The 25,023-nt window shown below is 42.3% G+C and overlaps 1 protein-coding gene across 2 annotated transcripts; it reads left to right on the top strand.

Annotated features, from left to right (window-relative positions):
* The first annotated feature begins 545 nt into the window (after positions 1–545).
* On the top strand, positions 546–15,337 carry LOC119485574 (rho GDP-dissociation inhibitor 1-like). Of its 2 annotated transcripts, none has more exons than XM_037765249.1 (6): positions 546–712; positions 4,756–4,944; positions 7,175–7,258; positions 10,785–10,861; positions 12,414–12,477; positions 13,986–15,337. In XM_037765249.1, exons 2-6 carry the CDS (start codon positions 4,758–4,760, stop codon positions 14,183–14,185), a joined length of 612 nt encoding a protein of 203 aa, XP_037621177.1. In that variant the 5' UTR covers positions 546–712; positions 4,756–4,757; the 3' UTR covers positions 14,186–15,337. The 2 variants fall into 2 exon arrangements, with proteins under 2 accessions (XP_037621177.1, XP_037621178.1); XM_037765250.1 differs by lacking the exon at positions 546–712 and adding an exon at positions 738–817.
* The last annotated feature ends 9,686 nt before the right edge of the window (positions 15,338–25,023 follow it).

Here is a 25,023-nt window from a genome sequence, read left to right as displayed (position 1 = left end):
ATCTGTAGTGATTCAGTTTCATCACTGTCAAGCATTAAATCAGGATCATCCAAATACCACCAAGACAGTGACCTTTCTGTTGTGGATGCCATTAGGAGCACCGGATGACACAGAGGAGCATGTTTTTTTTCAAATTACCTGTCTCATGCACTACTGTCAGGATATAGTGACATTTTTATAAAAAATACTTTAAATCATATTTCCTCCAATTCCACCTACTGCTGCTTTAATCTCTGATGACATATCATGGTCATTTTATGATTTATTACTGTAAATATATTACATATTGATCCTTTAGTCATAAGTAGCCTAATGTTGGTGAGAACAGTTGACTAAGAATAAAAAGAGAATCCAGTACTCTACTAATACTGTTACAGTATTCATAGAGGGAAGGTTCTGTTTGAAATGACGTCACTGTGTTGGTAAACTAAACTATGGGCAAAAACTGTCATTAAACGTGATTGTTGGTTGGGCGCGCCACCGCACTGCTCGTCATTTCCGTGCAGCGTGCGCGGACATGTTCCCGGAACCGTGTTGCGCGCGCGGCGCGGGCGCAGGGCGCACGGGGCGGTGCCATGGGCGGCGCCGGGCTCTGGTTCGTCTCTTGTTCCTCTCTTGTTCGCCATACTGGCAGAGGAGCGCAGAGCAGAGCAGAGCAAGCAAAGCACTTACTGCAGAGGCACCTGATATCACTGCTGCATTACATCAAACGGTAAGTGTCCGAAGTTTGAAAGGGCAGCCAATAAGACAGACATGTTCTAGAACATTCTACCCGGCTCACATCACTACAGCCGGGCTGACTTCATCCTACTCTCCGGTAACTAAGGACAACTAGTCAGGCTGCTAATGTTAGCAAAAGGCTCTGGTTCGCTGGGCTGATTGTTCCTAGGGAAGCAGCTGAGCAGCTAGCCGCTTGTCTCTGTCTTCAGTCCCACCCTGCACGGGAAGACAAGTGTAGCACCGTTGTTGAGTATAAATCCTTCCATCACTCCCGTTAGATCACTGTAGTGCAGCCTGCAGTGTGAGCCGCTCCCTGGTCTGCTGTCAGCAGAGGTCTGTTACATCCCAGGTACCGTTAGCTAGCACAGTCATGGTATGTCAGGTACCGGTGTCTCGCTGTGGGATCTGCGGTTAGCCTCTTCACAGCATCTTCACTTGACATCTGTGGTAGACAGTTTAATTCAGCAGCTCTGGCTGGCAGAGGACCATCATTGTGTTATCACAGTTAACTTCTTTCCGGGAAACATTGTTTTATTCTTATTATAGTGATTTCTAAAAGCTGTGCATTGTAACATTGCTGTACCAGTAAAAACAACGTACCTAACACAAAGGATATTTCTTTCGTTTACACTTTTTTTTATATAATTCCGTATTATTTGATATGTATTCTTTGTATCAGGCCAGCAGGGATGGAAAGAGACCGAGGAGCTAATGCTGTTGCCCTGCAGTCTGTTCTACTTTAATACTAGAATAGATTTAGTCCTTGAAGCCCAGGCCAGACACAAGAGATACCCGTCAGTCAGCCTCCCATGCATCTCCTCTGTACACTATATATGTGGATTTGAAATGACTTGCTGCTAAAGGCTGCTTCTTCCTCCCTGGTTGGGTGGGGTGGGCCTGTCACATTGGATTCCAATGCAAGCCTGAAATGTCTTAATGTTGATGTTTTGCATGACAGCGCTTGACGAGGCCTCTTATATCAGTTTTGGTCCACTCCTTAATTCTTGTCCATTTGAACCCATTTGAACTGTAGAAACAAAGCACCTAAAGAGAAGGGGAGAGGACCTGATTTTTCACCAGGGTGACAGAGTTTAATACCAGCAGTTACATAATGCATTCACTCTGAAGCACCCTCCCCCACCAGCACCTCTCCTGTCATTAAAACAGCCTTTTGTCTCATGTGGATATCAAATGTAGTTCTGCAAAACAGTGGAGTGCATTTTGAGATCAAGGGGAAAACCATATTATAAAAACAAGTCTGGACTCCTTTGCTGCAGTGTTTTGTTTATGGCCCATTCTCTGCTGGATCTACTCAGTCATTTCCATAAAAGTTGAATGATATTATGATACTTGCCTCAACCAAACAGAATAAAACATTTGATACATGTTTTATCTTATATAAAGGGAGATTTGCTCATAGAAAATCTGTGCAACCAGTTGAGGTTAAATCTGAGAAGAAGAATATTTTACAGATGCTTCTTTGAGTTAGTCAGTTGCTTGCTTCAGGTGCCATCATTTGTGTGTATGGTGGTGGAGTAGTAAAGAAGAGCAAAGGAAATGTTTGAGCTGTTTTTTGGACCCTGCTCAGGCATGTCTATGTGACTGCAGACTAAAGCTCCTCAGTTGGCAGAGTTGGTTCCTTTACTGCTTGCAGACATTCCTCTGACGGCTGCTAGTTTGGGCAGGTCAGAGGAGAGAGTCGGGAAGATGGGTGCTCAGAGATTCTCTCTTCAAACCAGAAGGAGTAATCTATATAGTGATAATCACCTCTGCCTTTACATATGTTGACAGGATTATTGTGAATATTAGTTATGGTAACTCAACATTTAAAATTCTTCACAGCTGTTTTTGCTTCCTCATTCCAAATTTGCAATGACCAACAATAATGTAAATTTTATTTGCAATGTACAGTTGGTTGTGCAGCCCTACTATCATGTCCTAAAACTTTCTCAGTCACTTCAACACATTACTTAGCATTGTGTAAACTGATGTCAACGTGGTATTAAAATGTTATTACTGGCTTAGAATTGTTTGGGGGAGATGAAGGTAAAATTAGCTCACACATATGTTTCTTTATAGTTGAATGCATGTCTGCAACTAACAACAATTTTCTTGATTAATCAGTAGGGTTGTCATGATACCAGAAATTAGGTAGTTGATACTAATGCCAATGAAATTCCACAATTCTCGATATCAATTCAATACCATGGTAAAAAATAAAAGTAAAACAATAAATCCCATGTACTTCAGCATACACTTTTTTATAATCGTTTGCACACTGGTTTTTATTAGGAAGTTAAACAGGTCATAATTCCCTCTCTATTATCTATTTTATATTGTTGTGAAAACATCTCCTTCAAACAACTGGATTTATTCAAGTGTCTCACCAAAAGCTACATTTTTCAAGATTACATTTGAACACATCTTTATAACATTAGAATTTACCTTCGCCCAACACTCATTTTACTGAATAGAGTCTGAACGTATCTTAATGGCATCTCCTGTTAACATTAGCTACTAGCTTTGTGCTGCTTACCAGCTACAAACAGCTAGCTCTCGTCCTGCCAATTTCAACACAGATTTGTAGTTCACAATGTAATATTATCAGGGAAAAAAACAGCGTGTGTCCCCTGGATGCGTCGATAGTGAGTTCATTGTGTGCCGAACACATTCCGTATTGTCATCGGGACGACGTTAGTCTCAGGCCCTGACAGAGAACCTTCACATTTTAAGAATTTTAGCATCAACTTTGTACGGAAGTATCGATTCTCGTCACATCCCCATCCCCATCATTTTTGCTTGATTCGTCCAATCAACAGTCTAAAACTTTAAGGACTAAGAAAAACAGCAAATGCTGACAATGACGTAAAGATTAATATATTGTCAAAATAGTGTTATCTTATGGCTTCAACTGACAGATATTTTCATTATCAAATAATCTTCTGATTAATTTCTCGATTAATTGTGTGGTTTAAAAAATAGTCAGTTCATTCGTCACCACAATTTACTAAAGCCCTTAGTGATGTCATCAATTGTCTTGTTTGTAGGAGAATGTAACACAAATGGGCAGTAATCACAATGATTCAAATGTCTACACTGCATTGCTTAACAAAGGATTCAAAGCCTGTGTAGCTCTGCAGGTGGAATGGCCTTTATGTGAATATCAAGACTTTTGGCATAAACAAAGCTCTTCCTGCTTTTGTGACTTGTTATGTTTCAGCAGAGGGATTTTTTCCAACACTAACCTCCTTAGCAAGGGATCACCCTGTGTTTTATGTGCCCAAGAGTAAACTTGTGCTTGTACTTCAGATTGTTCTTTACAAAATGATATTTTCTATGCAGACAAAAAAAAATCAGACATGGAGCTGAATAACAAAAACAAAAAAGAAATGTACTGCATTGCCCGAGTTTTAAAGCAACTTGTTGGACACTGTTGTGATCCTAATGTATGGAAGTAGCACAAGAAGTGAGAAACCTGACGGTTTGATTGGTCAATATTTTCTTAAACATCCCTGCAGGCTAATTTTCCTCATGCCAGAGGAACACAGTCCTTTTGGTTTGACCTATATAATATCTGGGTCTGTGAGTGGCCATACCCTCCCATGGAGAAGCTTCGTATCATGTGATGCATGACGCCTCATTCATGACCCTCCTAGTGGTGGTGATGTTATTTCAGAGAAATGTGTTGAGGTGATATCACACTGCAGCCAGAGTTAGGTCATCAGCAGCAGCAGTAGTGTGAGAAGAAACGCTGTTGCAGCCGCCTTCTCAGGTCAACGTCACAGTCGCACACCGGAGCAGCCACAGTTCCAGTAGGCTGAACACTTTCCAACAGCATTCCTCACTTGCATTATTGTTGTGGTAATCTGTTTGTCCAGTGATTTACAACCCCTTCCCCAAGAGGCAAGTGTTCATTAGGAATACAGGAGGAACTCCTTCCATGCTGTGCATTTGAAAGTCTTAGTTTTTCTTCCCATTATTTTTCTCAACCCTACCTGCTTTATTTTCCTCCCCCTGCACCCACTCTGTCTCCAGACATGGCCGAGGATGACGTGACTAAGGAGCAGCTAGCAGCCATTGCCGCCGAAAACGAAGAACCAGAGGCGGTGAACTACAAGCCACCAGCCCAAAAGTCGTTGAAAGAGATCCAGGAGCTGGATAAGGATGATGAGAGCCTACGAAAATATAAGGAAGCCCTGCTTGGCTCGGTGGCCGCTGACGCTGGTAATGCATTGTGGTTATGTGTGTGTGTGTGTAGAACATCCTCTCTGCTTTGCTAATGAGTCAGGAAGGATGCTACCTTTTTGGCTAATACAGTGGTGTAGATTGGGCAGTAGTCTTATACTTAATATTACTCAATAATATTCAAAATTAAACTTAAATTGGTGTAGGGCAGTAGTCAACCAAAGAAAATTCTCGGTCGAAATTCTACCTATTCTTCAACCATCAATTGGTCGATGGGGAAAAACAATGAGCATGTTATCCGGTAGCCTATACAAATTATAAATACAACACAAAAAACTATTTGCAGCATATTTTAAGCATATTTTATTATTTTTAACCTAATTATTAATACTTAATTGATAATAACGGACTCAAAGCCGACCAGCGTGCCCTTGCCCATGTTCATATGATTTCCGGAAAAAGAATGAGCTGTCGAAGCTGTCTGCGCCTGTAGTTATAAACAAACAAAAGGATTAGGTTATTTATTAGACCAAACATATTGAAATATGCCAATTCTGCTATGTTCACACTTGAAGCCTATCTGCGCAGACCTGCCCACTGCCCAACCTGCAAAAATATGCATTAATCAACCATCCGACCCGCAAACCGCCAACTTTATACACTAAAGACTAGTAGCACAATTGTCAGGACTAAGGACAAATTATTATACCATAAGATTTGATGTAGGTCATGTCAGAGATTTTATTTCAACTTTGACGGGGATTGACAGAGGTCTAAGATGCAATATTGGTTGTCTTTCCAGATTTTCACATCCTGTAAGCTAAATCAGACAGCCAGAGGGACTTGTGTGTAGTCAGTATGCATGCATTCATGGCAATCTGTGACCTAGCTTGTTGAACTCCTGATAAATCTGTATGCTGTGTGCTCAGTGAAGAGAAGCGGTTGCTTCAGTGGGACTAAGAATAAACTGAAGTCTAATTATTGCAGAGGCTGTCTTAACTACAGCAGAGCTGTCCTGATTTCACTTCCCCTGAGCCCGCTCACTTAGACAGCTGCTTTTTACTGGACACGCATCATGTGCAGGCCTTTTGATTGGAGCCTGGTCTGAGTTGGGTTCAGACAGGAGTTGTCACAAAGAAATACCTGTACATTAAAGGTTGTATGTGTAACTTTTTACATGTACTGATTGTTTTTTATTGCCAATGGGCGAACGGATTGTAAGGTAACTTAAAAAACAAGACATTTCCCGACTGTCTCAGTTGCCTATAACAGCCTGTGGACTGATTTCTAAGCGCTAGGAAGTGAGGCGGAGGGACCGTAGGGTGCGCTAGCTTGCTAACTCATTCTTGTCTCATTTTTGCTCTGATAAACAATAAGTTCATCAAATTCTGTGTCCCATACCGCTACTTTCCAACTACATCTGTCATATTTTGCAGAGGTACAACAATGGTGTTGATTTTAGCCAACAATAAATAATGTTAACGGTACAAAGTAAAGAGGCCAACTAGCTAACCGTAACCCAAGCTAAAGTTAGCCAGCTGGCTGTAACTAAGCTCAGCTGCATGGATCTGGCGTCGGTTGCTTTGTAACATTTGCTGATAAATGGAAAGCTAGCCAATTTACCAGCCAGAATGAGCCCCGGGAATCTGGATGAATTAGCTGACATCAATCAACTTAAAACTATATTTTGCTACAGGTAGCAAGCAAGCAAACCTTAGCTATCATTAGCCAGCTAAAACCACAATATCACAATATATTTTGTGTGTGTTGTGGTCGGTGCCGATCGTTCATGGAGCCAGTGGTCCAAATAAAATATAGGATTACAGACAGTAACGATATTCTAAAAATGAGTGGAATCTATTTTGCAGCATTCTATCAACATGATGCCGGTCAGTCACGTTCTGTCTCGTGTGTCACTTCACTGCTTTGGCCAATGCTCGCAAGCCAGCATGAGCAGCAGGATGCTGACTGCTGTTCACTTAACAGCCACTAGTGTCATTAATAACAAGGATTTTTGCAAGTTACACAGTGAACCTTTAATTGTACACACTAACACTGTTTTTTGGTGTCTTACTTGACAACCTGATGTTATGATTTCTCTGGTTAATAGGAATTGAACAAAAATCTGCATAGTATGAACAAAGTAATGGCATTGTTAGTGAATGATGGTAGTGATTACGCTGCACAGTCAAAATGAGCTGTAAAGTGTGTACAGTGTTTCAAATATGTGTCTTTATTGAACCGACCTGTTTCTTAAATTCTGTTTCAGATACCAGTGTTCCCAATGTCCAAGTGACCCGGATGTCTCTGATCTGTGAAAGCGCCCCAAACCCCCTGGTGCTGGATCTACAAAGTAAGTCCCTGTTCAGGCTGGTTTATGAAACAAAAATGGACTTGATAAATTAAATGTTTGCCTTAAAGCCGGGGTCGAGTCTTTTCTGCGTTTTGCTGTCATTTACTGTCACATTTCTCTCCTCTATCCTCTTCTTCTCGCCTCTGATCACTGTGTGTCACAGAGGGTGGAGCTTTGTACAGCTTAAAATTCCATAGGCATTCAGGAAGTGCCCTGTCTTTGAGCTGCTATGTGAACATTTTTTTTTTGTAGATTACTGCATACTTAATGCACTGCAGAAGGATTCTGTTTTGTTTCTGTAATGATTATGTGATGGGTCACAAAGATACTGGTATTGAAAAGATGCAGCTTTTTATATTATAGACTGTTGTAGTCTGAACACTTTCTAAATTAATAAAAAGAGAGTTCACAATGATCTGACTGCTGCTGTGCAGTAATATAGAAAACTGAGGATGCGATAAATTGAGATGCATCGCTAATCATTTTGCATTTGAATTGGGCAACAGGCACAGATACCAGATTTTTTCCTTTTTTTTGTTGGAGCATTTAATTTATTGATTGCTGTCAGGATTTTATGAGAATTTCAACAGATATAACACATCAACTCAACACAACATCTCAACATAGATGTTTTCTTCCGTATCTTTCTCGTCGCAACTATATTCGTACCAGTCAATATAGCATCACTATTGACCCCAGCACTGACTGTCTATTTTCATTTTCATTTTCATCCACTACTGTACTGTACTATTACTGTACTTACAGATCCATCTGTGAAGGTTTGAATCGTCTGCCTACAGAGGTAGAGAGGCATAGATGAGGTACATAGATTGGATTCTTTTTATCTGTTTGGCAGATGACTGTAGAAATGTACTTCTGATAGTCCTAGTTGCCATTTAGCGGTTAAGACCCCCGCCTCTGGAGCTGCTCGTGCCCCAGCTGACCTAGATTTCAGTCCATCCAGAACATTCTGTCCCGTGCCTACCTTTCCCTGCATCAGTCTTGATTCTCCTGCTTTCTCAGCTAAATGAATGACTGTCCACTCTGTAAATAGAATTAAAACAATTCAGAGTTTGTCTGACTGTGGGTTTTTGAAAGTCCTTGCCAGTAATCTTAGCTTAATATTACAGTGATGTTGATATTCAGCTCTTTAAATTGGACCATTTTCATGTCCCAAAAATATTGTATAGTATGGCTCTAGACTAGGGATGCAAATTTGTTTTCTTTCTCTAACCGATAGCTGACACTCATTAACTCATCGTTAACCGAAAGGTTAGTGCCTTGCATTCAGGGGTGCTGTAGTTTTAATGCCTAACAAGCCGGTCAGCTGCAACGATAAGCCGATGCACAAACAGGTTAAATCCATAATTTATCGCCAGCTGCAGTGTATGCGCAAAACAGACAACTGAGTCCCCAGTTCACCCAACTGGGAGAGTTAGCAGCCACAATGCTACGTGCATTGTCATGGACACATGCAGCCACTTTCCCTGTAAAAGTCTCCACCTAGCGTGTGTGTTATGGAAAATTTAACAAAACATCCACAATATTGCTAAAAAGGTTTTACACTCGCTCAAGGTATTTTATTTCCTTTTGTCCATAAAGAGATTATGCAACAAATTGGCGTTTGAAACGCGTTTTTTGAATTAAGTATATAATATTACAGGACAGATCAGCTGTTAAATTTGATTAATTTGCATAACAATTCTACACATACTGAAATGAAGCAGCAAAGGACTGTAAATTATCTCCAGCATAACTTTCCCCAGTGCTGTCACCTGTAGTGGAGACTCCATTATAAATAAAGAGACCCATTATTGGCACCTCTCTGTCATCATCTTGCTGCAGAAAGCTGAAACAAAAGAACCTGTCCAACAGCAGTAAAGTGCGGACAGCCGAGCTCTGTTTTTTTTTTTTTACTGACATTGGAACCTCATGCTCAGGTAGACAGTTTATTTGCGACAACCCAGCTGATGGAAATGGAGCTAACATTGACTTAAAATTCCCTTGTTTGTGGAATCTAGCGATTGTACAAAATGGTCGCGGTCATTTTGGATGATTGCGATCGGGTGATCATATAATAATTGCAACAGGCCTAGTAGCACCTAGCCACGCAGATAGTTTTGGTTTAACCCAGGTTTGTTCAGGTTAGAATTCACAGACCTTTCTGTGGCTAGTTTGCACTGCAGTATATTTTATATTGTATATGTACTAACAGAGTATATAATTCTATATGTTCTGTCCACCCCCATTTCCATAGACGAGAGGAACAGGTACTCCTCAGACACTATCAACAAAAACTTTTGTTTTTACCAGACTTAGTCAGTGAGTCGGATCACTACCAGTAAAGGAGTCGAGGCAGCTTCTATATGACAATCCCTATTTGATGTTGGATTATTGTGGCCTTGAAGCTGCGGTACCAGTGTATGATATGACTTCACATGACGGTCTTCTAAAAACAAGTCAAGGTCAGGTCCAAACCGAGTAAATGTCTGGACTGTATACGGTCAGTCTGTGAATTAGTGGCTAAGTGGTTACACAAATAGTCAGTGGTCATGTCTATAATGGTAAATCCAGCGGTACATGTCCACCAGGTCCTGCGAGGAAACTAAGGGACATGCTGCTCCACTCGACTGGCTGTTGAAGCGGTGATGTGTAACGCACCTGATTGGTCGCTGGTTTTCTGCTCGCCGTTTCAAACAGGAAACAACATGGCGGTCTGCTCGTAAACTTTCTGTTATTCCATCTAAACAATCCACCAAAACCTGCTTCTGAAAACATTTTAAGTAAGAAATAGGCGATGATGCCACTGCTGAATCTGGTTTCATTTTAGAACTAGATCGCCTAGTTTCACAGCTTGGTCCAAGTTTCATGAGCCGGACGCGTCGCGCTGGACGGGCTCATTTACGTAAAGGACTGTTCCTCGCCTTTTTATTTTGAAAGAGTAATGGCCAATGAGGAAACTCCAACACTTGGCCGTAGTTGTAGCTTTTCCCTCTGATTTGGCCTGCTTCTCAATGCGGTCAGCAGTCTGGGCGGGGAGCGCTTTAAAGCTGCGGCCGCGAGCCACCTTCACCCCGAGCCTTTCCAAGCCGACCTAGAGCCGGTCGCGGTGCACCGCCTCGTATGCGGGACTCCCCAGCCTGCCGTGTGTTGCTCACACCCTCCAGCTGGCTATTAACGAGGGTCTTTTGGTACAGAGAATTACTCGAATCGGTACTCGGTATCGGCGAGTACCCAAATGTAAGTACTTGTACTTGTACTCAGTCTGAAAAAAAGTGGTGCATCCCTAATCAAAGTAATGCAGTGATAGTTGTGTGCACTCCCATGTGTGCACTGCAAACAAGAACTGCCAATAGCTAATTAAGGCCTAATGAAAAGTCAACTAGATATACTGTTTACACGACCCGTATCATATTCTGAATGTTGTCATATTCAGAATATTAGTGTTCATGTAAACATAGTCACTGTGATGATTATGAAGAAAATGTAAATGCATGTGGTTTTTTTCTCTTCTGGTTTGTAACAGGAGACCTGGAAGAATTGAAGAATGAGGGCTTTATTCTGATGGAGGGCGTCGAATACAAAATAAAGATCAGCTTTAAGGTGAGAGCTGTGGTAGATGCACTGATATCCAGGAGAAATGGTCTTAGTCTGTCTCTATGGAATATGAGTGTATCCGTCCTTGTTATTCACTGCCGTTATGAAAATGCGATTGTGCTAATACATCAGAGTTGATTCAGTTTGTCACCAATAATGTTTGAAAATCTCTGATATTTGGGTTGTTGAACACAAGTTAGTCATTATGCATCTTTATCAGTGAAGACACAGCTTCCAGTTTAATGTTGGAAGCACAAGACTGCACACTTTGATATTCATAATATGTCAATATATCTTACAGTTAACTAAAGCAGAGTATGGGCTCTGAGAAAAAAACATGTGAAATGGCAAAAGACAGGGATTTTAAGGCCAGGAAAAGACATTTAAGCTGCATCATATTCTGTAGAAAAAAAACAGGAAATATTCAGTCTCATGTCCTGATAGTGATTTAGTATACACCAATCAGCCATAACATTATGACCACCTGCCTAATATTGAGTAGGTCGCCCTTTTGCCGTCTAAACAGCCCTGACCTGTGGAGGCATGGACTCCACTAGACCTCTGAAGGTCTGCTGTATCTGGCACCAAGCCGTCAGTAGCAGATCCTTTAAGTCCTGTATAAGTTGCGAGGTGGGGCCTCCGTGGATCGGACTTGTTTGTCCAGCACATCCCACAGATGCTCCATTGGATTGAGATCTGGAGAACTTGGAGGCCGAGTCAACACCTCCAATTCACATGATGTAAAAGAAAACGTGATTCATCAGACCGGGCCACCTTCTTCCATCGCTCCGTGGTCTAGTTCTGATGCTCACGTCCCCGTTGTAGGCACTCTTGGGCGGTGGAAACGGGTCAGCACGGGACACCCTGACCGGTCCCCATACACAACAAACTGCTCCTTACTGTGTGTTCTGACACCTTTCTATCAGAACCAGCATTAACTTTTCCAGCAGTTTGAGCTCCAGTAGCTCTTCTATTGGATCAGACAACACGGGCCAGCCTTCGCTCTCCACGTGCATCAATGAGCCTCGGGTCTGACCCTGTCGCCGGTTCACCGGTTCTCCTTCCTTGGACCACTTTTGGTAGGTCCTGACCACTGCAGACCGGGAACATCCCACAAGAGCTGCAGTTCTGGAGATGCTCTAACCAGCACTATTTGGCCCTCGTCAAAGTCGCTCATATCCTTACACTGGCCCATTTTTTCTGCTTCCAACTCAAAGTTCAAAATGTTCACTTGCTGTCTAATATATCCCCCCCCCACTACCGGGTGCCATGGTAACCAGATAATCAATGTTATTCACTTCACCTGACAGTGGTCTTAATGTTATGGCTGATCAGTGTATATCTAGCTGTGCTCAGAGGACACATGTATCTGGAGTAGGACATTAGTTGTAAAAAGAGCGACAGTCATGAGTTATCTTCTGATATCTCAATGAAATAAACAGGTTAGATGCAAAACAGGACACTGCATTTTCCCCATCCTTTGACATTTTATAAAGTTTCAGGGACACCTGGCCACATGTCTTTGTTCATTTCTAATGTTTGTTAATGTTTGTTTCAGGTGAACAAGGAGATTGTTTCGGGCCTGAAGTATGTGCAGCAGACATTCAGGAAAGGAATTAGGAGTGAGTGAACAATTTCTGGTGACCTGTTTTGAAATTTTGTCCACAAAAACACCAGTACTTCATTTAAACACTGTATTTAACAAGTAATTACACGTGTTTCCAGCGATGACTAAGGAATCCCCGAGAAGCAAATGTGGAAAAAAAAATCTGTTGACCCATTTTCTAAGTCTGATCTATATAGTTTTCTCTCCTGTGTTTTTGACTTAGAACAATTACCCCGGCAAAAACTTTTTTTCAACTAAGTTCCTACATGTTTTTTCATCATTCTGAAACAGGCGCGGATAAAGTTTTGACAGGTGGGAAAAAAACTTTTGCCAGCATCAAAAGAGTTTTTGGCAGGTGAAAAAAATGGGTCGAAATAAGAAGTACAACAAGAAACACTTTGGAAAATGTTTCTGAGAAAAAAAAAATGTCAACGCCAAAACGTTTTTCACAGATAGGACAAAACATTATCCTGGCAAAACTTTTTTTCCACCCGTTTCACAGATTAAAAAAAAAATTAAGGAACTTAGAAAGATCCTGGCAAAACCTTTTTTTTTCAACTGTTCTTAAGTCCTAAACAGGAGCAAAAACAATTTAGATCAGACTTCAGATCAACAGAATTTTTTTTTTTCTCACTAGCCTCTCAGGTCTCCTGTAGGTGTCTGGAATATAGCTAAAAGTTTAAAGGGACTTTTTGTAACTTCTTACACGTATAAATCATTGCGGGTCGGTGTCCCATGCACGCTCGCGTGTGGCTACGCTGTTCAGACTCAAACTCCAACACAAACTACACGGAAGCACGAAAACGTCTTGGTTGTATCTAGTGAAGCCCGTCTGTTAAACAGTGTTGGCCGCGGTCGGAGGACGCGGGGGAGACCGTAGCTTTGGTCTCCAGGGCCGGAGTCTCTGCTGTACTCTGCTCCTCTGCCTTCCTACACTCACACACTGCGCTCGTTCTCACTATTTCGCTCCACTCTTACGTGCATGCACACTCCACACTGCAGAAGAGTTAGTTTAGCTCTGAGAATATCTAGTGAATGTTACGTTAGAGAAACGTTATCATCTCCAACCAAAACTCCGGTGTCTCCCCTGTTCCCTCTGGTCGGGAGGCTGAGGCAGGAAAAGCCAACACTAGGATCAGTATTGATTCATGGAGAGACCTTCGTCTGGTCAGCTAACATTACTGCCAAGCAGCTGAAATGTAGAGTGATATTGTGCTTTTAGCTGACGTGTGTCTCCTCACTGTTTTGAGCGATGCCTGTTCATGTCTATGTAGAGCGAGCACAAGCGCGAGCAACAGGACGCTGACTTTCGTTGACTTAACGGCCACAGGCGTCGCTGTTAACAAGACATTTCTGATTCTTACAAACAGTCCCTTTAACAAATTATGTCAGAATTCTTCAATGAACAAAAATATAAAAAAGACAAAAGGATGATGAAGAAATTGTGTCTATATAAGGACATAATTAAACAAATACAGTCCCTTTTTTTCTCTAACCATAATGTCCATTCTCATCTGTTAACAGTTGACAAAACGGACTACATGGTGGGCAGCTACGGGCCTCGTGCCACTGAATTTGACTTCCTGACCACGATGGAGGAGGCTCCTAAAGGCTTGCTGGCCCGCGGCAACTACGTCATCAAATCCAAGTTTACTGACGACGACAAGCACGACCACCTGTCCTGGGAGTGGAACCTCAACATCAAGAAAGACTGGAAAGACTAAAAAGAGGCCTTTGTGTTTGGGGGCAAAGGAATCAAAAATCCCACAGCCCGCTCCCCCCCCACCCCCAACCTGTCCACCATTTCTGCCTTCTTTGTTTTGACTTAGTTGTGCATTCCATGCCTTAGTTACTGCCTTGCTGTCTTAACCCCCCAGCATCCTTTCCACCTCTCTGTGAGCATCCGTAGCACTATCCGTAGCAGCAGTCCCGCCCCCCCCCCCCTCCATTTCCGTCCATCCATCCAGCACCTCCCTATCTACCCCATTGGTTGCGCACGAGCCACTTCTATTCACCAACCTGCCATCCTCACTCCCTCCACCCCCCACTGAGCTGTGCCATGTAGCACCTTACTTCCTCACACCCTCAGCCCTGTTTTTCTTTTGTCCCGGATGTTTGCTGCTTGAAGAGATTAACCCCCGCCTTCCAGCTCTCCAGAATAGTGTCTTCCATCCTCTCTCAGTATGAAGTACATGTGGAAAAGCAACTGTACAATCAACTTTTGTTTGCCTTTTTTTATATAATTGTATCAAAGGTTGTGTAATGTGACTGTATTCATATCACTGTTAATCGGCTGTTGTGTCCATAGCAGGCCCCACCACATCCACCTGCCCCCCCCCCTCGCCCTACAGCTTTCCTTTGCTTGCTGTCTTTTGATATAATTACCAATACCTGCCTTGTAATAACAATTCATTCAGAGTTGCTCTACGGCGCCTCTCTCCCTCTCCCCTAAATGTATTCACCCACTCTCCTTCAAATGGGGACTGGGGCCAAAATGAACAAGTGGGTAAAATGTATATGGGTAAAAAAAAAGAATAAGCTGCCTTATGTATCGACTAATGTCTAAACCTATTAATGTCTATTTAGCATGCTTGCTATCAGATAGTCTGTATATGAAGGGCTTACTCTCGCTACCAACCAATAACCATCTGTAGCCCTGTTGTAGTAGAGACTGTTTATACAGGTTAGTCAGATACAGGCTCTGCAAAATACACTGAACCTGTAATTGGAGGGGACTGAATGTTAAAGAATTGGAGAAAAGACACCGAACCCAGCGAAAATCAGTATTGATGAATCTCGGCACTCTTGTTCGTTTTTAGCCATGAGGCCTTAGCACTATGATCATGTGGAGAAACACTAAAAACATTTCTAATTTAGCCTTTTTATATTTTTTGTTCCCCTTTTGCCTTAATGTATATCATTCCCCCTAAAAAGTCCCCCCCTCGCTCGTTCAAATTAGGGATGTCCATAATTAACCGTTTAACCGTTAACCGACATTAAGCATTTCAACCGATTAACGCTATCGGTTAAAACGGTCAAAAGAAATATTAATAATTAACTCAAAAGCTGAGCGGCTCAGAGGAGCGGCTCGTCTCTTTAAGGAGAAAAGCTGGTCCACCTTAACAGCCCACCTTAAGAGGCGGAGCCGGAGTTGCAGGATACAGGAAGTCGGCTCCGGTCTCTTGCTCGCTTGAGCGGAGCGGAGGAGTTGTAGTTTCGTAGCATTTATTCACCGACAAATAAACTGTACACACACTGCTACACCTACGTTCACAACTAGAACTCCACCAACAACCTCACACTCACCACCAACACACACACACGGTTTGTTGGAAACTCGCTTAAGTTACGCAGACTACGTGTGCGGCGGCGAGCGCGAAGCCTCCGGCAATGCTAGAGCTGCTAACGTAGCACAAATACACACACTGTTGGACACTCAGTAAAGTTACGCCGGGCAGACACACAGCTGACAACCTGCTAAACTAAACTAAATGTGCGGTGGAGACTTTTACTGTGAAAGTGGCTGCATGTCCGCGACACTACACGCAGCATCGTAGCTGCTAAGTTAACACTCCCGGACGGTGAACTGGAGACTCCCGTCAACCAATATCTGTTGTGCTCCTGCAGCTGGTACGAGGCACAAATCTTGTCGGTTAACGGTTAATAATCGGTTATCAGTTAAGACATTTTTTCAAAATGAGCATCCCTAGTTCAGATTGCATCATAACTCGTAGCCTGCAGTCAGGAGATCCCAGGTATGGAGGAGTAGTAGCAGAGAAAGCACAGGAGGAGGCTAAGCCAGGCACCGTCTGCTGCTGCCGGAGACCTCGGCGGTGTCTGGTTTCACCCACAGTCAGACGCTGGTAGTGAAGAGAGAAAACTGACCAGCTTTTTGACCCAGTGACCCTCTCAGAAAGAAAGCAGTGAAACGAAGGGTCAGGTGACACTAACCAGAGAAACACACTCAATATTTAACGACAGAGGAGGGTTTCCAAACACTGACCAGAAACATTTCGTTGAAATCGACTTGTACTGTACCAGAACATATGGATGTAAAACTTTTCTTTTTTGTTTCTTCAGATAATAACTATGTATTCCTGCTCCATACATTCCTTCACATTGTACAGTTTCTATGAAAACGCTGGCATGCTGGTGGGGTTGTATATTCATTCTATCATCATTTGTGATTGCTCTTCTTGGCCAATAAAGATTTTGCTCAACTTGGCCTCCAACACTGTGGTGGTTTACTAATAAGTAGTACTGATTTTACTCATATTTTACTGTTATTGTATTATTGGACATTACACATAAAGTTACACTACTCTGCCAGTGAAAACAGTTGTAAAATCATTTATTTGGCTCTAGAGTAGTCAAGTCTGAAAATGACCTTGTTGATGTCATCAGGGTCGTCTCAGCTTGGTCTTTGAGACTTAACGTTTATGACAGAGTCTGTGTTACAGACTGGAAGCGTGGAGTTTGGAATATGTGGGTATTTATAAGACAAGGAGGGTCTCACAAAAAGATGCTATTATGTTACATTATACTGTACTATGACTTTTTACATGAAATGTTTTATGGCATACTATATTATGACTTTTTATACCCCCGTGACAACGTAGTGGTAGTCAGGTTTATAGTATATATTTTGTTCATTTTCATTTAAAAATGTATTTTGAACATGTAGAATACAAAAAAATAAAATAAAAAATAAAGAAAAAGAGAATAATCATACCAACAAGTGGACAGCCAGAAAGAAGTAGTATTTACATACAATGAAAAGCATAAGAAAAAAATTAATTGTCAAACACTTGATGCCTTGATTTACATATTCGAAAAGGAGTGAGAAGTGCAAACTTAATTAATCCCACTCCTTCTCCATAAGTCATTCATTAATAATCAACCAGCTTCCTTATTGAACCATACATATACTCTAATTAAATTTTACTAAATTTGTCTAACTATAATTATAACCTTTTATCTCTGTCATACTGATATATAAATTAATTACTTATATAATAATTATCCTTATCAAACTATAAATTTGTTATCAATCCATAATACCACTTCATTACTTATAATATAACTATCACAATACCAATTCATTACTTACATATTTAACTTAATCATATTGACTAGTTATCTTTTCTTATATGCGCATATTATTATTTACAATATACAATTTATAATATACAATATGCTAATGCAATTCATACATACACACATACATACACATATATATATATGTATATATATATATATACACATATATATATATACTGGAAAAACAAAGTTTGGAAACTTGTGTTTGGTGGATTATTTCTCTGTTGTTACAATGCTAATTATCATTGTATTTTACATCGTTGGAAAGCCTGTTTATTTACCTTCGCAATGATGTCCAACTTGTAAGGATCATGCATTTGTGGGATGAGCAGCACAGCTGATTATGTGGGTAGCGCCCAAGAAAAATTTGCCAAAATGCTCTGCCAATGGTAAACAGTGAATTCTCATAAGGCTACCAGGAAGCCTGCAATGACTGCCCTTCACCTTCAGGCCCGTTGGCGCTGGTGTCGACAACACAGACAATGGAACCTGAACATGTGGGGGAATGTCATGTTCAGTGATGAGTCCAGGTTCTGTCTGCCAAAGTTGGATGGTAGGGTCAAAGTATGGAGACGACGCGGAGAACGCTATGCTGATTGTTGCACCGATGGAGTAACAGCTTTTGGTGGGGGCAGTGTCATGGTGTGGGGCGGCATCTCCCTCACTGGTAAAACAAGCTTCGTCATCATTGAAGGCCATCTCAATGCAGGGAGATATCGGGATGAGATTCTGCAGCCAGTGGTGATCCCATATCTCCACAATCTGGGACCTAACTTCATCCTCCAAGATGACAACGCTCGCCCCCACAGAGCCAGGGTTATCACAGACTACCTCCACAATGTGGGAGTGGAGAGAATGGAACGGCCTGCCAAGAGTCCAGACCTCAACCCATTTCAACACTTGTGGGATCAGCTTGGGTGTGCTGTACGTGTTAGAGTGACCAACACAACCACGCTGGCTGACCTGCAACGAATCCTGGTTGAGGAATGGAACGCCATCCCACAGCAACGTGTGACCAGGTTGGTGACCAGCATGAGGAGGAGGTGCCAGGCTGTTGTGGCTGCGTATGGATCTTCCACCGCTACTGAGGCTCCTGACGGTGTATTAAATGAATAAAGTGTAAAATTGCCAATATGTCTTGTTTGTTCCTTGTTACTGATAGAGAGTTCAATCATCCAATCCACCAAACAACTCAAAACCAGAGTCAACACCAACAGGAGAATACACTGTTTACCATTGATGGAGCATTTTGGCAAGTTTTTCTTGGGCGCTTCCCACATAATCAGCTGTGCTGCTCATCTCACAAATGCATGATCCTTACAAGTTGGACATCATTGCGAAGGTAAATAAACAGGCTTTCCAACGATGTAAAATACAATGACCATTAGCATTGTAACAACAGAGAAATAATCCACCAAACACAAGTTTCCGAACTTTGTTTTCCAAGTTTATATAGACATATATACAATACACAGCATCCAACCATGCACTCATTATTCTTATACCCAAAATCAAATATCCACAAATTTGCATTATTCTTTACAGAAAAAATAGCACTCCGCATGTCTGTCCTTGATCTGAGCTAGCAGTCTGACTCAGATCATTGGTTGGTTCACTGGTAGACAGAGAGAAGCAGAGCGTTTCTCTATTGAGTGATCACCTGAGACCGACTGTTTGTTTCCTGTGAAAGTCAAATCGAAAATTGAGCTGAGCAGGAGAGAGGAATGCAGCAGGAGCCCAACGCCACCACCACGGAGAAGATTTTCTTGATCTTTTATCTGTTTATTTCTTTATTTTAAGCCAACATGGGCATGGTCTTTTAACAAAATGAAGTCACTGCACTAAGACACATTCACTCACCTCACTCAGTAGCACTTAGCACATCATACACTTACCTGTTCTCACACGTCACTAAATCATTCTCCAGACATGGATTCTCACTTCCGCATCATGTTCACCCCTCACTCAACACCACCACTCAGTGCACCATGCACATCCCACCCCGACAATCACCAACAATCACTTGTTTTACATCAAGAGACAGTATTTTCCCCCTTCTCATTCTTTTCTTTTTTATTGCCACTACTACCGCTTGTTAGTTTATCCTCTTGTTTTATTTTATTCATTCATTTATTTATTCAGTCCACTATTGCAGCCTAGCCAACTGTTTTGAAGCACAAACATCCATTTTCCTTGTCCCTCCCCACAACACTGCACTCGATGGCATATAAGCCCCATTTAAACAATGTTGCAACCTTCTGTTTTATTTTATTTATATATTTATTTTGTATATTTTTTGCTATCATCATTTATTTTATTTATTTATCTTTTTTACCCTAAATGGTCTTGGACTTATATAGCGCTTTTCTAGTCTTCCGATGTCAGCATTCACCCATTCACACACTGATGCCAGAGGCTGCTAAGGTGCCAACCTTGCCCATCAGGATCTAATCTAAATAGTCATTCACACAATTTGGGGTTAAGTGTCTTGCTCAAGGACACATCGCCATGTGATTTGGAGCAGCCGGGGATCGAACCACCGACTTTCCGATTGGTGGACAACCTGCTCTACCCTCTGAGCCACAGCCACCCCATCTAAATCGATTCTATTTTCCCATACTCATACTCACACACACTAAACACTCGGACACCACCCACTAACATGGCAACTGGACCCCGACCCAGAACATTTGCACCAGAAAAACAAAAAAAGAAACTCTCAATAGAAGGAAAAAGCCTACACCCACCACAAAAACACTCCATCCCCCCAAAACTGAAACACACCAACAAAAAGACCACAACAGGACCAAACCATCACAGGAACAAGACAACCAGCAGAAACCCAGACAGCCCCAAAGTCCACTTGCACAACCCCCCAAAGACCCACGCCTATACCACCGCAAGCAGTTTGCCAACAAATCAAAAACCATCCAAAACCAATCACTCTCAGTGGACAGCTTCATCAAAGAAACCCTCAAGGAACTGGATTCACTACAGCCCATCACACCACCAGGGGGAGCCACTACACCACAAACTACCAGTCACAAACCACAAGACACCAAAACACCAAAGGAAACACCAGCACTGCACTCCACCCTCACCATTCCCACCACCAGCAATAATGAAACAGTAACCCCCCCAACCCAATACCTCCACTGAAACCCAGGTCCTGGCAGCACTACTGGACAAAATCCAACAACTATTCACCGAACTCAATAAGAACATCATATCAACTCCACTTGCCCCCTTCATCCCACAACTCCAAAACACCATCGGCCTCATGAGCACAACCCACACACAAAACCTACACCCACACCCCTCACCCCTGCACCCCCCTATCCAGCCACCTTTGCAGAGACCGTCAACCAAAACAAGGACAAATACAGCGAACACTTCAGCACCAACCCCAAGAAGAGAGCACGGAAAGAACAAGAAGACACAGATTCATCCCAAAGCCCCTCACTCATACCAGTAGTCATCGATAACATCAACCACGGCATCTCTAGCACCAACAAATCCATCTACGAAGAACTCATCCGATGCAAACCTGACATCACAATCAAAAAGTTAGTCCGCATGAGGAAATTCTCATATTCACACACGACATACACACCATAAACTCCCTTCTCTCCCCCTGGCACCAACACTCATTTCAACACTCAAAGATCACATACCGCCCAGCAAGAAAAGCAACAAGCAGCTTATTATCAAGGGTATCCGCACCGACATAAACACCGAAGAAATAAAAGAAGAAACTGGAAAAACAAGGCATCTCCACAACTAAAGCACACCACATCATCAGCAGAGCCACTCAACAGCCCACCACCTTCATAAGGATCCACCTCACCAACCCAGCAGATGCACCTGGGGTCTCATTTATAAAGCAGTGCGTAGGATCCATACTAAAAATGTACGTGCGCACAAAAGCTGAAAAAAAATCTGATTTATAAAACTGTGCATACGTACACTTGCAGGCAATGTTCCCTTTATAAATCACAGTCCACCTGGAAATGTGCGCACGTGAATCTGCCTCATATCCCGCCTTCGACACGCCCACATTCAGCCATAAATGGTCGACGCAAAGCACTTCATGAATGTTTCTGCATGTGAATGAGCCTGTTGTTGATCAGTGGATCTTTACGGTGAATCTCGGCGACTACCGAGAGGAAGACCAAGAAAAGGAGTTTTTCTGACACAGAGATCGAAGAGCTTGTAGGTGAGGAGGTCTCTGAACACTCGTTCCCTCTTAATTCTGTCATTCACGTTTCATATATATATATATATAAATGTATATCCACCATGCAGCATGTTATGAGTCTCACCGCTGTGTTTATATGTTTACAGCAATTAGACTGATCGATTCACAACTTGCCAAAATGATCAAGACAATCAGTAAAACCCCCCACCTGGATATCATTAGAAAAAGGAAGTTTGATAGGTGAACACAATATATTTATTTATTTAAGTTTTTATGGTTAACTTGTCCTGCATTATGATTAGGACTGATAATGATAATGAGGATATGGAGAGTAACGATTGTGGGAGAGCTGTCACTGGCTTTATTTACACACTTTGCTAATTTACACCATCCATACTGGTGAAGATGTGCTGGGTGGAGGTGACATAGTGGCGCACCGCGGTTGCGTATTGGAGACAGTCTGATAGTTGCATCAGATAGCTGTTTTAATTTTGTCTATGCATACTGTATCTGTCCCTATCAAATAAACCATAAATACATGAATAAGTCATGTCATGTTCACTGCAGCGATTTTACACAACAACTTTATGAAAACTAATAGCGTACTTGGTGATATCTGCACACTATTAGAAGATATCATTAAAACTATTGGCGCTCTGTTCTGCCATTCTTTAATGCTATTTGATATAATCTTGGATTTCTTCAACCGATGATGATGATTTCAACAGCTGCTCCACAGCTGACTGCAAGTGTCGGTAGTCCGGCCCAATCTCCTCTGAGCTCCGGGGGTGGAGGGAACGTGATGGGGAGACAGCGCTGATGAGATATTGAGAGGAATTTGATTCGAGATCTGAGTTGGCTGATATATTTTACATTTGTAAGGTGCTTATGGAATAGTTATGACTCACTAGCATAAAGAACACTGCTGTTTTAAATGTTTATGATAAAGTGGATATAAGTATGAAGTGAAATTAAATGTGTGAGAGGCATCATTATACGTATAATGACATTTCATTTCTACAGTCTGGCTTCAATTCACCACCTCACCATCTGCGTCTCCGGTTCCCCCTACCTCGGTGCCTCCATAATGTGCGTACGCATGAGTCAGAGTTTCCTTACCGGTGCGCACATTTTCCTGTCAAGTTTGTTTTTATAGATCACAACTGTTGCGTGGGAAGTGGTGTGCGCACATTTCAGGCCCCGTTTTGTGTGTACGCAGCGGTTATAAATGAGACCCCAGATCCTTTTGTTTGAGACCATGCTGCCAACCCAGTAAGTTTGTTCACAATGATTCTGATCATGTTTTAGACAACATTTGGTTTATATTCTTTGAGTTATTTCTACATGTTCTCTATCCTAATTTAATATGTGTATCCAACTCCTTAATAGATCATGGTATTGTTCTGGAGCTATTGTATTAGCAAGAGTTGCACAGAACATTTTGCACATTGCATATTTGCGCATTTTGTATCAGATATTTATGGACTACTTATTGCATATTTATGGTGTATTTATTGAACGTTTAAATCGGAATTGTGCTGTCTTCTGGCAGGTGCTGAGGTGGGAATTCGGCTCCGCCTGAAAGAGAGTGGAGTTAGATTAAGCTCTGACAACACCGTTGTGCAAACGTGTTCATAATTGATGAACGATAGTTCAGTGGTGTTCTTTGTAGGTTGATTAACATTTATGTGCTATATATTATAGTATAAAGGGTGTTCTAGTGTATTAGTTTAACGGATTTTGTTGCATAAATACTCACTTGTCCACTTGTTGTTGTAACTGTAGCCTGTCCCGTTCCAGCGCTTTGCATTGTGGGATACAGTAGGCGAGGTAGACTGGTCCGATGCGTCCTGGAAATTTTTTCGAAATTAGTACGACATCCGGGTACTTTTGGCAAAGCCTACTGTAGATTTTGCGTTTGTTCGCACACTACATACTACATTTTGGCCAAATCAGTACGTATTACTAGTATAGTATGCGGTTTCAAATACAGCCAGAGAGAGCATTGTGGCTGAGGTACCAGCGGCCATCTTTGATTCAGTCATCTTTGTAGTTTTACACTGTCAGCCATATTGTTTTGAAGGAGTTATTTTTGTTCCGCCATAGTCATGCCCTACTGCACTGTGATTGAGTAGTACTACAGTGCTATGATTGGTTGGTACGCATAATGGATGTTTTTCTCTTGCTGTTGGAGCAGCGAGGTGAAGCTCTGCTCCTGGCCCGGAGGAGGAGCCGCTGCTGACAAGCATTAGGAATAACTGTATAGAAATAGTCCGTGAGCGAGACACTGAACCCCAAGTTGCACCCTGGGCGCTCACTGCTCCAAATGCTTAGGATGGGTTAATACAGATCCAGATCCGGCCTCGCTGCCGCCTTCAACCTGCTCCAGGGGGAGGTGGAGGGCTCTGCACACGGCAGCAGTGGCTCCTCTTCCGGCCAGGAGCAGAGCTTTGCCTCTCTGCTCCGACAGCCGCCTTCAACCTGCTCTGGCGGGAGGTGGAGAGCTCTGCACCCGGCAGCAGTGGCTCCTCTTCCAGGCCACGAACAGCAAGAGAAAAAACATCCAATCAAAAAAGCGTGTTGAGGCAATGCATACTAGCCAATCACAGCACAGTGATCGCAGTAGGGCGGGACTAGGTGGAACAGTCATGTTAAAAAAAATAATGTGTTTTGAAGGCCATGTGTGTGTGTGTGTGTTTGTGTGTCTCTCTCTCTCTCTTCCCCTCTCTCTCTCTCTCTCTCACACACACACACACACACACACATACGTGTTTATAGACAATATCAGGACTTTTGAAAAAAACGTGACAAATGGGGACGTGCCATTCCCAAGGTCCTAGAGACCTGGGAATCAAAGTATTTCCCAGCCATGCTTCTACGAATACATCCATCTGTTATATTTTGGGCGGGCTGATTTTAACCCTACGGACACTCTAGAACACTGTGGTGAGCTCGGAAAAATGAGGACGCCAAAAATGTCATCATTTTTCCTGATATTGAAGGTGTGTTATCATAAAATTGTCCTCATTTGTCATGAAAACTAGTACACACGCACACGCACACGCACACATACAAACACACACACACACACACACACACACACACACACACACACACACACACACTCAGATGAACTCACTTGACTTTCTGTAAATGGAGAGGGGAGGAGCAACACTTAGCAGGTGATCCAGGTACATGAACAGGAAGGGAAGCCTGTCTCTTAAGTGTTCAAAGACTCCATTTAGAGTCAACAGAGCAGAAGGA

Source organism: Sebastes umbrosus, chromosome 3 (assembly GCF_015220745.1).
Source record: "Sebastes umbrosus isolate fSebUmb1 chromosome 3, fSebUmb1.pri, whole genome shotgun sequence".
Taxonomy (NCBI): Eukaryota; Metazoa; Chordata; class Actinopteri; order Perciformes; family Sebastidae; genus Sebastes; species Sebastes umbrosus.
This window is presented reverse-complemented; position numbering and strand designations above follow the sequence as displayed.